The 12328-nt window shown below is 58.9% G+C and overlaps 2 protein-coding genes across 2 annotated transcripts in view; one reads left to right on the top strand and one right to left on the bottom strand.

Moving 5' to 3' along the window:
• Nucleotides 1-5506, top strand: part of GLIS2 (GLIS family zinc finger 2) — a 28351-nt gene extending 22845 nt beyond the window's left edge. Inside the window, exons 4-7 of the mRNA XM_083711617.1 lie at nucleotides 95-271; nucleotides 372-505; nucleotides 1284-1402; nucleotides 2473-5506. Of these exons, the coding sequence (XP_083567743.1) occupies nucleotides 95-271; nucleotides 372-505; nucleotides 1284-1402; nucleotides 2473-3242 (1200 nt within the window). The 3' untranslated portion in view covers nucleotides 3243-5506. The remainder of the gene's footprint in view (nucleotides 1-94; nucleotides 272-371; nucleotides 506-1283; nucleotides 1403-2472) is intronic.
• A 1540-nt stretch (nucleotides 5507-7046) lies between these two features.
• On the bottom strand, nucleotides 7047-11977 carry PAM16 (presequence translocase associated motor 16). The gene is made up of 5 exons (XM_083711780.1): nucleotides 11831-11977; nucleotides 10922-11006; nucleotides 9703-9839; nucleotides 7867-7932; nucleotides 7047-7203 (listed from the first exon to the last, which is right to left on the bottom strand). The coding sequence occupies exons 1-5, from the start codon at nucleotides 11915-11917 to the stop codon at nucleotides 7111-7113; spliced, it is 468 nt and encodes a 155-aa protein (XP_083567906.1). The 5' UTR covers nucleotides 11918-11977; the 3' UTR covers nucleotides 7047-7110.
• Nucleotides 11978-12328: the final 351 nt, after the last annotated feature.

The raw sequence follows: 12328 nt of genomic DNA, 5'->3' as shown, positions 1-12328 counted from the left end.
TTGTGAGCCAGACCATCAAGCCCTCTGCATTGCCAGAAAAATGCAGGGGACCATTCTGTTCCTTTCCAACCGCCCCCCCCTCTCGTCCCCCCAGGACCTCCAGTCCCTGCGCTACATCGATGGCCTCCGCAGCTCCTTCCAGTTCTTCCTGCCCCTCAACTCGGGGGGTGCCTTGCACCTGCCTGCCTCAGCCTTCCTGGGGGCCCCCACAGAGAAGCGCCTCTCCCCAGAGGTGCCCCTGCAGAAGCAGCTGGTGTGCCGGTGGTCAAAGGTGAGCCGTGCCTTTGGGGTGGGGGCGCCTCTCCCTCCAGGGCCCTGCTGATCTCTGTTGAGGCTGAAGCCCCTCCCTCCTCTGCTTCTTCCTTCTCCAGTGCAACCAGCCCTTTGACCTGCTGCAAGACCTCGTGGACCACGTCAACGACTTCCACGTGAAGCCCGAGAAGGACGCCGGCTACTGCTGCCACTGGGAGGGCTGCGCTCGCCACGGAAGGGGCTTCAATGCCAGGTAAGCCAACTGCTCACTGCCTGGGCATCTGGGGAGTGGGAGAGACCCCTGACCCTCCCTCAAGGGGCCTGCGGGCTTCCCAGGGGCCATGCGCAGCAGGCAGAGAGCAGCATCTCCTGTAGAGCTGTGCTGAGCAGACATCCAGGCAGCTTCTGGCATTGCTGGCATTGCTGGCCGCGGGTGTGAGCTGCAGGCTGACAGCGCCTTGGATGGGCACCACGTTGGCTACCCATGGCTCAGAAGAGGGGGGCGGCAAAATCCCTCGTGTTTGAGCTCCCCAAATTTGCTTGGCTTGTGCAGAGCACAAGGCTCCCCTTTAAGACTTTGGGAGAATTTTCAAGTCAGGCTGCCCATTTTGGTTGGCATGGGGCTGGGGGTGGAAAGCCCTTCATTAACCCCCTGGATCCCCAGGGCCAGGCTGCTGCCAGCGGTGCCCCCTCCCTCCAGGACAGCCTTTGGGACCTTTCCAAAGAATGGAGGAAGCCGCCTTGGTTTGGGGCCTCCTGCTTAGAGGACGCTGTCTCTCTCTTCCCCCCTGGCAGCCCCCTGGCTGTGGGGAGGGACACGGAGCCTCAGGAGTGGCCAAGCAGGGGGTGGGGAGCCTGGGGCACCTCCCTGCTTTGTTTGGCTCTGGACTCGCCCCAGTCTGCAGCGCCGACAGTCGGGGTGACCATGGCAGCTGCAGATTCTTTGCCCGTGTTGAAAGCACTCTGGGAAGAAGTCTCTGCTCTCCTCCCCCCCCCCCATCTTGACGGGCTCCTTCCTCCCCCCCCCCCAGGTACAAGATGCTGATCCACATCCGCACGCACACCAATGAAAAGCCCCACCGCTGCCCCACCTGCAACAAGAGCTTCTCTCGGCTGGAAAACCTGAAGATCCACAACCGCTCCCACACAGGTGAGTCTTGAGGCCAGGGAGGTGGGCGCACTTTTGCAAGCCCCTCGGGGAGAGTCCAGGTGTCCCTTCTGAGCAGAGCAGCTGCCTTGCAGGGGACAGACGGACGACAAAGCTTTCCAGGAAGATTGGGAAAGTTCATGGAGGAGGAGAGGGCTATGGAAGACTATTAGCTGCAGCAACTAGGCTTCTGAATATCAGTTGCTGGAAACCGCAGGAGGGGAGAGTTGTTCTCCTGCTCCAATCCTGATTTCTGTCTTCCCACAGGCACCTGGGTGGCCACTGGGAGAAAAGCCCTACTCTCATGTTCCTATAGAATCCTAGAAGTGAGGCATGGGGTGGGACCCCCATCTAGCCCAACCTCCTGCAATGCAGAATTATGTTCCTAAACCTCTGACTTCCGAGTCTCCCTGCCCGCTTTCCTTGGGGGAATCTGAGATGCTGGTGGCTGTCAACTAGAGTCTGCCATCTATAGTTTGGAGTGTGCCACAGTTTGGAGCAGAGCTTTCCAGACTTTTAATGTTGGTGACACGCTTTGTAGGCGTGCATCATTTTGCGACACAGCAATTCAGTTTTACAGTCAAACCTTGGTTCTTGAACAGCTCCGTTTTGGAATGTTTCGGCTCCCGAACGCCGAAAACCTGGAAGTAAATGCTTTTTTTGGAACCCAAATAGATGAGTACAATAAGTTGCACCTCGGAAGTTGAAACGGGCTTCTGGAACGGATTATGTTTGACATCTGAGGTTTGACTGTACTAGAAAACTGGAGGTTAAACCCCTTTCCAGCCTTGGGAGGAGTGTGAGGAGCGTTAGTGTGACACACCTAAACACTGCAACCAACACACTGACGTGTCACGACACACAGTTTGGAAAGCTCTAGTTTAGAGTGCCTTCTGGGCCAGCTCTTTGAGATCTATTGAAGCATGAAGGGGGCACAAAACGGTGGCCTCGCCAGGCTCCATCCTGGCACCTTCAGTTGTTCTCAAGAGGCCGACAGCAGGTGCAAATTGTGATTGCTGGTTTCAAGGAAGCCTTTCCCTTACGATTGCGTGTGTCCCTTCCTCCCGCCGCAGGCGAGAAGCCCTACATCTGCCCCTACGAAGGCTGCAGCAAGCGCTACTCCAACTCGAGCGACCGCTTCAAGCACACCCGCACCCACTACGTGGACAAGCCCTACTACTGCAAGATGCCCGGCTGCCACAAGCGCTACACGGACCCCAGCTCCCTGCGCAAGCACATCAAGGCGCACGGCCACTTCATCTCGCACGAGCAGCAGGAGCTGCTGCAGCTGCAGCCGGCCCCCAAGCCCTCCCTGGCGGCCCCCGCGGACGTGCCTTACCTCAACGGGGCGCAGATCATCATCCCCAACCCCGCCGCCCTCTTCGGCAGCCACGGCCTGCCCCTCCCGCTGGCCCCCGCCCCACTGGACCTCAGCGCCCTGGCCTGCGGGGGGCTGGCCGGCCTCCACAGCCCCGTCCTGGCGCCCCTCAACCTGGCCAAGAACCCCCTCCTCGCCTCGCCCTTCGCTGCCAGCAGCCTGGGGCTGCCCGTCGTCTCCTTGCTGGCGGGGGCCGCCTCCGCCAAGGCCCTGCCTGAGAGGAGCGCGGCGCGGCCCGGCAAAGGTGGCGGGGGCGGGCAGGGGCCGCCACAGAGCTGCAAGGAAGCCAGCGGGAGGACTGAGCGAGGCCGCGCGGGTGCAGAGGGCCTCTCGCTGCTGCCTGCGGGGGGCGCCCTAGACCTCTCCACCGGCATGAACTCGGCGGGCAGCTCGGACGGCCTGCCGCCCGGTTGGGTGGTCATCCCCACAGGCTCCGTGTTGCTGAAGCAGGCCGTGGTGAACTGAAGGGGGGTGGCGACCCACACCATGGATGGGGGACTGGGTGGGGGAAATCTGGGACCGGCCATGGCCAGTGGAGGACCCCAGGCAGCCCTGGGAGAGCTTCTGGCCTGCGCCGAAAGGTGCCCCCCGCTCTTCTCCCACCCACCCACCACCCACCCCATCTTCCCCCCCCCCAGCTATGGCTGCTGGGGCTGGCCAATCCCCTCAGCTTCCTGGACACCCACGACGGAGGAGCCTGGCTCTCCTGAACAAAGCAATAAGCAGCATTTCCCTGAGCAGCAGCCGTGACTCCCCCTTCTGCCCTCCAGCTACCTCCACACAGGCATCGCGGGGTTGGTCTAGAGGACCCTTTGGGGTCCCTGCAGCGGGTCCAGGGCCTTTGCCCTCTCTGCATACAGAAAAGGAGGGCGCTGGCTCTTTCTCTCTCCATCTCACGCCAGAGTGCCTCTTAGCGCCCCCAACATGCCGGCTTCTCTGCTGCCACCCCCTCCGCACCCCCGGTCTATTGGCCTCCCCTCTGTGCCTGTTGGCTCGGGGGTCTTCCGCTTCCAGCACTTGGCTGCCGTTCAGGGAAGGAGAGCCCCCCTCAGCTGAGATTAGAGGTGCTGCCCATCCCGTCCCGTCCCCCCGGGTTGAGCTGCCTCCATCTCTCTTACTGAACAAAAGCAGCCAGGCCTTTTCCTGGCTCAGCCCCCCAACTGACAAGGCACACCCAACGGCTGTGCCGCTCACCAGCCCTTCTTCTGCCTCCCCCCCCCCCAACTGACGTGGAGGAACTGAAATATTCACTTCCCCCTATTAGCCGTTCCGGATGTTTCAAAGCTGACCTGCAAATCTCCCGGCCTGAGATGGCCCTGCGTGGGGACAGCAGCTGACAATCCTTCCTTGGTTCTTCTCCCACCCAGGAGCCCCCCCCCAAAAAAAAAACAGGCAAGGACACCTCTCCCATCAGTTTCCTCTGGCCAAGATGGGGCCCTGAAGGAGCAGGGAGGTTGGCTGGTCTTTGCTTCTTCCAGGAAAATCCCTCTGAAGGCACAGCTTGCCCCCAAGGCAAGGGGTCCAGGGAGCCCCCTCCCTCCCTTGGAGACAGGAGGGGTTGGGAAGGCCCCAGGATCTGAGGAACAGGACCCCCACCTCCAGGCACCAATGCCGGGGAGAGGAGCAGACGCCAGGAGAGATGGAGACTGCATCTCACCTCCAGAAATGGGTCTGTCGTCAAACTGTCCCACCCAACAGGGCTGTTGTAAGGATTGCTCAGACAATATACCTGCTTTGTGGGTGGGGGGGGGGGCAGGAGGCCAAGCAGTCCCCAGTTGGGTCTGGCAGTGGGATGGGGCCAATATTAGCGGCACAAACCCGTCCTATTGGCAAAAGAGCCAATAGGAGCAAGACCTGAGGGTCGCCAGTCACACCCATTGGCTGAGGCTGGGGCCTGACTCACAGGGCCAGAAGGGGGTCTTCTGTAGAGGCTGGAGGGACCCACTGCAAATGGGGCGCTGCTCCAGCCCTGACTGGGACAGCTGTGAAAGCCACACTTATTCTTGTTTGTGCATCTTGGTTTCTGATGGGGGGGACCCTTGCCGCCCGTCCCCCCCAAGCACCCGTTTCTTTTCTGAAGGAACCCGCTTCACCTCGACTGCCCTCCCCAATTTGGAGGGGTCCCTCTGCTTTTCGCTCCAGTCTCCCCGTACAAGGGGGTCCCCACATACCTCTCTCCACGCCGCTGTTTCAGCGGGACCCCTGCTCTGGGCTTCCACACAGGCAGGCTCCCTGGGCCTGCTGCTGCCCCTTCTTCTGACGCACCCCCCCCCCCTGCAGGTGCTGGCAGGGGGGAGGCCCTGCACCAGGCCCCCCTAGCGCTGCCCGGGGCGCCTGGGACCATGCACTGCCACTCAGCCGAGGGGAGCTGGCCTCCCAGCCACGCAGTGGAAGAAGGCTGAGCCCAGGGCCGGACATGCACAGAGCCCCATGCGCCCCGGGGCCTGACCCTGACCCAGCACGCCTTGCTGACTGACCAGGCCTGCGAGCCGGTGAACGTGTCCATTTCCTTCCCCGTCGTCTGTTGTCGCTCACTCCAGGCCGCCAGTATTTTAAGCCGTTTCTAAGTGCCTTTCGATGGTAGTTTCTGTTGGATTTCGCCCCGCCCCTCTTGCCTCCATCACTGTTAGCGTAGTTGACGACAGGAAGAGATAAGCTACGACCCAGGCCTCTGCGACAAGAGGATGGCTACTATGACGGAAATAATAAAAGTGGATCTTGACACTTTGCCCGGCGCTGCCTCCTGTCTGTCTCTTGGGGAGGGTGGGGCAGGAGGACGGGAACCACACCAAAATATACGTCTGTACACACACCAGGGTTTCCCAAACGTGGGTCTCTGGCAGTTGTGGGACTACAATTCCCATCATCTGTGGCTAGCAGCACAAGTGGTCAGTGGTGATGGCAACTGTGGTCCAAAACAGCTGGCGTTTAATGATGGAGCATATTTGTGAGACTGTGTGCAGACCAGGGTTTCCCAAACGTGGGTCTCTGGCTGTTTTTGGACCACAGTTCCCATCATCCCTGAACACTTGTGCTGCTAGCCAAGGATGATGGGAATTGTAGTCCCACAACTGTCAGAGGCCCACGTTTGGGAAACCCTGGTCTGCACACAGTCTCACAAATACGCTCCAACATTGAACGCCCATGCAAATGCACACCAACACACACACGCACAGCTGGGCTCTGCATGCTCAGCCAAACCACAACTCTGGCACTGAAGGTACAGCAGATCCTGCCTCCTGGAGCAGCACATGGCTTCCTGTGTCCTGCCCCTGCCGACCTCAGGGAAGGCCAGAAGCGCATGGGAAGATGCTTCCTGACACAGAAGCCAGGCCCTGGCCACATCTAGATGGGAACTGTCTGCATCAGGGATAAGGAACCTGTGCTCCCCCCCAAAAGCTCCCGGACTCCCAGCACCCTCAGCGGCCAGGTGTGATTGGGACTGGAGCTCCCCTTTGCTCTACCTGCCAGCAGCTGGTTTCAGGAGGAGGCCCTTTCCCAGTTCAGTCTAGGCAGGCCAGGGACAGAGCCTGGGGCCTTCTGCCTGCGGGGAGTTGCGGGAGCGAAGTGGGGTGTTGGGATGAGCTGCCTAGGAATTGCCTGCAGGCTCCCACAGGCTGTTCAGCATGCTTCTGACGCAGCAGCAACTGCAGAACCTAGCACAGGGGTCGGCAAACTTACCGCGCCTCGGGACGGTGTCTCCAGCGCCGATTGTGCAGTGGGCTGGAGGGTGAGGGAGCACGCGCCCATATGCATGCGCACACTCTATTTCTGGCACACTTCCAGGTTGGAGGAGCACGAGAAATAGCTTGTGTGCATGTGTGCGGGCCTTCGACCTGGATGTGCACTGGAAATAACACTTGCGCATGTGCAAATAACACTTAGCGCATGTGCACCAGCTATTTCCAGTGCTCCTCCGACCTGGAAGTGCAGCGCCGGTAAGAGCGGGCGCCAGGGGTTGCCACGGGCTGAATAAAAGAGTCCCTCAGGCTTAAGTTTGGGGGGGTCCCTGACTTAGCAGCTGGGTGATGACTGCAGTCAGTCCACAGGCTGGGCTGCTGCTCACAGAGCAAGAAGCTGTCTGGGCAAATGCCTCTCTGAAAGCTTTGGGAAGCAGATTGCAGGTTTGTTGCTTGGCCAAAGAAGGAACTCCTGGGAAGGAGGGAGGCTCCAGCCCCTGCCGTGGGTCCCATCCTGGTGCTGCATTCTGTACTCCCCCCCCCCCCAGTCACCCCCTGGCAACAGACTGTGAGGCCGAGAGCAGCAAGCTACACAAGGGCAATTTATTGGCTAGCTATACTTTAGAGGGGGAGGCCGGTGGGAATGGGCTCTGCTACGTGTCTGGCTTGCGCTCTGCGTCTTGTTCTCGCCGTTGCTGCGACTGGATCCGCAGCTCTTCGTCCAGGCGCTCCTTGGCTCTCACCACCTGCAGGGCACAGACTTGGCACTCAGTAGCTGCTGCTGCTGCTCCAAAAAGACGGCAGGAGGCCAACACACACAGAGGGCGAGGGCATCGGCTGTGCCAAGGGCATCCACCAGAGGGCTTTCAAAACAGCTCAGGAGCAAGCAAGGGAGGGGGGCAGGGGTGGAGGAGGAAATCCTGGCTTTGGGGCCTCTTTGATCACTGGGAACCCCAAGGAAATGAGGGGGTTTGGCTAGAAGGAAGTGGGCACAGGGCAGGGGTCACTCAGGTTGACCCTTGGGACACATTGTATTTTAATTTAATTTGAGTAAGTTTGGATCACTGAAAAGGATGCTCAGCTTGGCAATGAACTACACGGAAGGGAGGAAAGCCTCTTAATTGCATCCCTTCCACCTAAGGGACTGCCAGCCCTGAATGCACAATTTTATTGTATTATTATAGATGATAATAATCCCTGACAGGGACTCATGGCAGCTTACAGATAAAACAAGAACAGCTAAAAACATAGGGGGAAATCACAATAATTAAAAACAATAAACGTTAACAAAAATATATGGATATGATCTATTAAAAACATACAAACGTCTAAGTGTGAGGGGAATGTGCAGCTTCCTGTGGCTTCCTGGGGGGGGGGGGCACAAGCACAGTTCCACCTCCCCAACTCACCTTGGACTGCAGGTAGAAAGAACCCCCCACGGATTTGTCGTTCACCTTGAATAAATGCTCGTAGTTCTGCCAAGGAAAAGCAAACAATACGCCCATGACCAAACGGCCCAGCGGCACGATTAGTTGCCCCGTCCCTGCCATGATCTGGGAAAACCAGTGGACCAAGGGAAGGAGGAGAGCAGCCCGGCTGGATGGGAAGGAAAGGGCCAGCATTCTGCTCCCCTCGCTGGCTGGCCAGAGGCCTCTGGAGAGCCCCCCGCCCCTGCCATGCACCCCACCCCCTGGTCTCTGCAGGTGGAGGTACCATTTAACTGTCATGGCTAATAAGCATGGATGGCCATTTCCTCCTCTGTGAGTTTTAATTAATACCTTTTGAAGCTACCTAAGCCATGACGGTGACTTGTGGCAGGGAGTTCCACTGATCCACAGCCCTTCTTGATGTTGCTGGACTCGGGCTCCCATCAGTTGCAGCCATCCTGGCTAGGGGTAGAGCAGGGCTTAAGAGTGTCAGGCAGGGACCTGGGAGACCAGGGTTCGAATCCCCGTTCGGGCCACGGAAGCCTCCTGGGTGACTTTGGGCCAAGCTAATGCCTCTCAGCCGAACCCACCTCACAGGGTTGATGCGAGGACTAAATGGGGGTGGGGGGGGGATCCATGCAGGCCCCTCCAGCTCCTTGGAATAAAAATGCTGGCATATAAATTCAAGGACTTAAAAAAAAACAACATGGGCAGGAAGGCTGCATGGATCAGTTGTGAAGAGACTCAGCTTTGGGATCAGCCACTAAGCTCTCGCCCTATGAGAAATACTGCTTTCTGGGGGGACCCAAAGGAACATGAATGCCCACATGGGGGAAGGCTGGAACTGGGTGGCAGAGCGGCTGCCTTTCAAGGTCCCTGGTTCAGTCTCACTGGCATCTCCAGGTGGGGCTGGGAGAGACTCCGGCCTGAAATCCTGGAGAGCCGCTGTGGCCTGTCAGTGGGACAGATTCATAGAATTATAGAGTTGGAAGCCGACCCCCTTGCGATGCAGGAATCGTTCTGCTCAATGTGGTGCTCAAACCCACAACCCTCAGATTAAAATCAGTCTCATGCTCTACTGACTCTGAGCTCGGTGGACCAATGATCTGACTGGGTATTAATAATAATAATAATAATAATAATAATAATAATAATAATAATAATAAATTCTTCATACCCTGCCCATCTGGCTGGGTTTCCACAGCCACCCAGGGCGGCTCTGAATAGAATATTATTATTAATAATAAAGCAATCAAACATCAAAAACTTCTCTAAAGAGGGCTGCCTTCAGAAGTCTTCTAAAATTCAGATAGTTGTTGATTTCCTTGACATCTGATGGAAGGGCATTCTACAGGGCAGGTGCCAACACCGAGAAGGCCCTCTGCCTGGTTCCCTGTAATTTGGCTTCTCGCAGGGAGGGAACCGCCAGAAGGCCCTCGGAGCTGGACCTCAGTGTCTGGGCTGAACGATGGGGGTGGAAACGCTCCTTCAAGTCTACTGGGCTGAGGCCATTTAGGGCTTTCAAGGTCAGCACAAACACTTTGAATTGTGCTCGGAAACGTACTGGGAACCAATGTAGGTCTTTCAGGACTGGTGTTATGTGGTCAGCAGCCACTCTCAGTCACCAGTCTATCTGCTGCATTCTGGATTAACTGTAGTTCCCGGGTCACCTTCAAAGGCAGCCCTACATAGAGCACATTGCAGTAGAACAGTTTCCTGTATCCCTATACAAAAGCTCTGAAAGCAGAATTGTGGGTCTCAATCACCCAGGAATGAGCCTTGAACTCTCCCCAACAAGCCTGAAAAGTTGGAATTTACCTTCTGAATGTCCTCTGGGTTGAGCTTGCAGACGTTGAGGATCTGCTGGGCCTCCTGCAGGCTGAGGCCAGAGATGCTGGAGGCTGCTTCCGACTGAGGCCCTGAGCGCCCTCGCGCGTCTGCCGCTGCTTGGCTGGCTGCTTGGAAAGAGGGATTCGGTTACCCCTCTCGGTTCCCCCACTCTGGACAGTGGGGCTGGCAGTGCTCAGGACGCAAACGGGCTCAGGGTGGCCTTGCCAGCTGGGCTGTCCTTCTGTCCTTGGGAAGTACCCAGCCCAGGGTCACCAGGCTGGCGTTGGCCGGCCCAGAACTTGGAGACGTCAGTGACAGCTACCTGGGACCCCACAGGGAAAGCCACGGGCCACATTGCGCCAGGTCAACGAAGCGCAGGAAGGCCCTGGGAGCCAAAGAGGCAGCCCACAGCGTCTCTCCCCCCCCCCCCACAAGAAGCATGGCAGAGGAGAAGGGGCAACCACATGGCACTTGTTGCAGGAATTTATGCATAGGTTTGGGGGGGTTGCCCCTCCAGCAGATATCATGCACATGCAGTCCACTACCAAAATCAGTACAATCACTTTTGTGACTTGTCCCCACAAAACACTTCATCACAGTTTCTTCCTATCTATTCCAAGGGTCTCTGCTGCAGGATACCAAATGTAAGAATTCCCTGATCAATGTATCTGTGCACTGGCTCACTGGGAAAACTTCAGAAATTCATATAGACATGTGAGCTCAGCTACTCAGCAGCCCCTCTGCCTGAGTGATCATTCCTGGCATCCTGATACCTGAGTGCCAGACAGGTAGCCATTCCAGAAATAACAAACCCAGGTGAAGACAAAAGGGTGCAATGATCTTGGCTGGGAAACAGGGAAATGCAAAGATCTATTTTGTTCCACTTGATGGGTGTTTGGTGGAGGGCAAGGGGAACCATGGGGCAGGGTCCAGGATGCTCAGATTCCGGCCACCAGACCTCCCCTGTCATGATGTAACCGTGATGTAGTTTGGGGGTGTAACATGGGGATTAGCAGCTAATAAAAGTTTGGGTTCTCTTTTGTTGGGGGCTTCCATCTTGTTCCACCTGGTGGAAGGTGGGAGTCCTGTCGCCAGAGTCTTCAATCAAGACCAAGCCTCCTGGCTGCTGTTTTGCTCTGGTCTTCCTGGCTGGTCTCCTTGGTTTTTGTCCAAGGGACCCCTCAGATTTCTCCGTTAACACACTCACCTGCAAACTCCTGCCGCAGCGCCCGGGCAAAGGCTCTGCCCACCACCTGCACCCCCACGAGGACGATCTGCGCCAGGTACTTGGCCTGCCAAGGGAAAGGTCACCAGGGTCAGGGCATTCGCCAGGCAGTTGCCACCCCTTCGTGCTCTGTGGCTGTGTCCCTCACTTGACCAGCTTGCTCCTGCCCTTGGGAACCAGCCCCCTTCGGCCGCCCAGCTCCCTGGGTCTCTGCCCACCCCAACCCCGAAGGGGGATGCCAGGAAGCCGCGGGAAGGGGGGCGCTTAGTGGGGACCTGAGGTTCTCTCTCTCTCTGGGGGGGTCCTTAGGGTGGGGGTGGGGGTGGGCTCCAGAGGAAGAGGCCATAGGCACGGGGCGTGGGGGGGGGGGAGAGGAGGCCCCGGATGCTGGAGACTTGGCTGAGCCCTGGCCAGGGAGGCGAAGAAGGAAGGGGGGACTGAGGGCGAAGGAGGCAGGTGGGCTCACGCTGCACGCACATCACACAACCTCAGGACCATGGAGCTGGAAGGCACCGGGGGTCATCTAGTCCAGCCCCTTGCCACATTTCCGCCCCACGTGGGGCTCGAACCCGCCACCCCGGGGTCCAGAGACTCGGGAGGCGCCAAGTCTCTCTCTGGGCAACGGGAAGCAAATGGAATTGACAGAATCAAAACGGAGGCGGCGGGGGGAGGAGGGCAAAGGGAGCCTCGGACACCTGGGTCCCTTCCTGGGGCTCGGAGGGAGAGGGCGGGGGCCAGGGAGGCGGGAGGCATGGGGGGGGCCACGAGGGTCCCCTCCGTGTGGGGCTGAGCGGGGCGGGGGGCGCACTGCTCGGACGCCTGGGTCCCTTTCCCGTGGGGGGGGGCGGGCGAGGGACTCCCCCTCCCTCCTCTCCGCCCCCCCCGACTCACCATGCCTCTCCCTCCCTCCTCCCTCCGCCCTCCTTGGGCGGCCCAAGGGCGAGATGATCCGGCGGCTCCGGGGAAGGAGGGCACCATAGAGACGAGCCGGGCCGGATGGAGAGGCCCCTTCCGCCTTCGCGACCGGAAGCGGACACCGTAGCGGCCCTGGGGGCCTAGAGCGCCGTCCCGGGGGCGAGGGCGGCCCCTGGCGGCCGGGAGGCGCGCGCAATGCCGGGATCCCTGCCGAGTTGGAAGGAAGGGGCCACCCAGTGGCCATCTAGTCCAGCCCCTCGACGCAGGAACCGCGGCTAAAGCATCCCCAGCAAGCGGCCTCTTTCTGAAAGCCTCCCGCGAAGGAGAGTCCACCCCCACACCGTATGAGGAGCTGGAGCTCTGGAAGTGCGGACTTGGGAGGGACACCCAGAGGCCATCTAGTCCAGCCCCCGGCAGTGCAGGCAGCGGGGACGGGGTGAAGCGGTGCCTGCGCACCCGGCTGTTAAAAGCACA

Source organism: Podarcis gaigeae (assembly GCF_964106915.1).
Source record: "Podarcis gaigeae genome assembly, chromosome: 14".
Taxonomy (NCBI): Eukaryota; Metazoa; Chordata; class Lepidosauria; order Squamata; family Lacertidae; genus Podarcis; species Podarcis gaigeae.
This window is presented reverse-complemented; position numbering and strand designations above follow the sequence as displayed.

Coding starts and splice junctions, on each gene's coding strand:
- PAM16 (XM_083711780.1), bottom strand. CDS start 11,917: ATGGTGCCCTCCTTCCCCGGAGCCGCCGGATCATCTCGCCCTTGGGCC. Junction 7,933..9,702: donor ACCCAGAGGACATTCAGAAG/GTAAATTCCAAC, acceptor TTTCCTTGGCAG/AACTACGAGCATTTATTCAA. Junction 7,204..7,866: donor CTTTCTACCTGCAGTCCAAG/GTGAGTTGGGGA, acceptor TGTGCCCTGCAG/GTGGTGAGAGCCAAGGAGCG.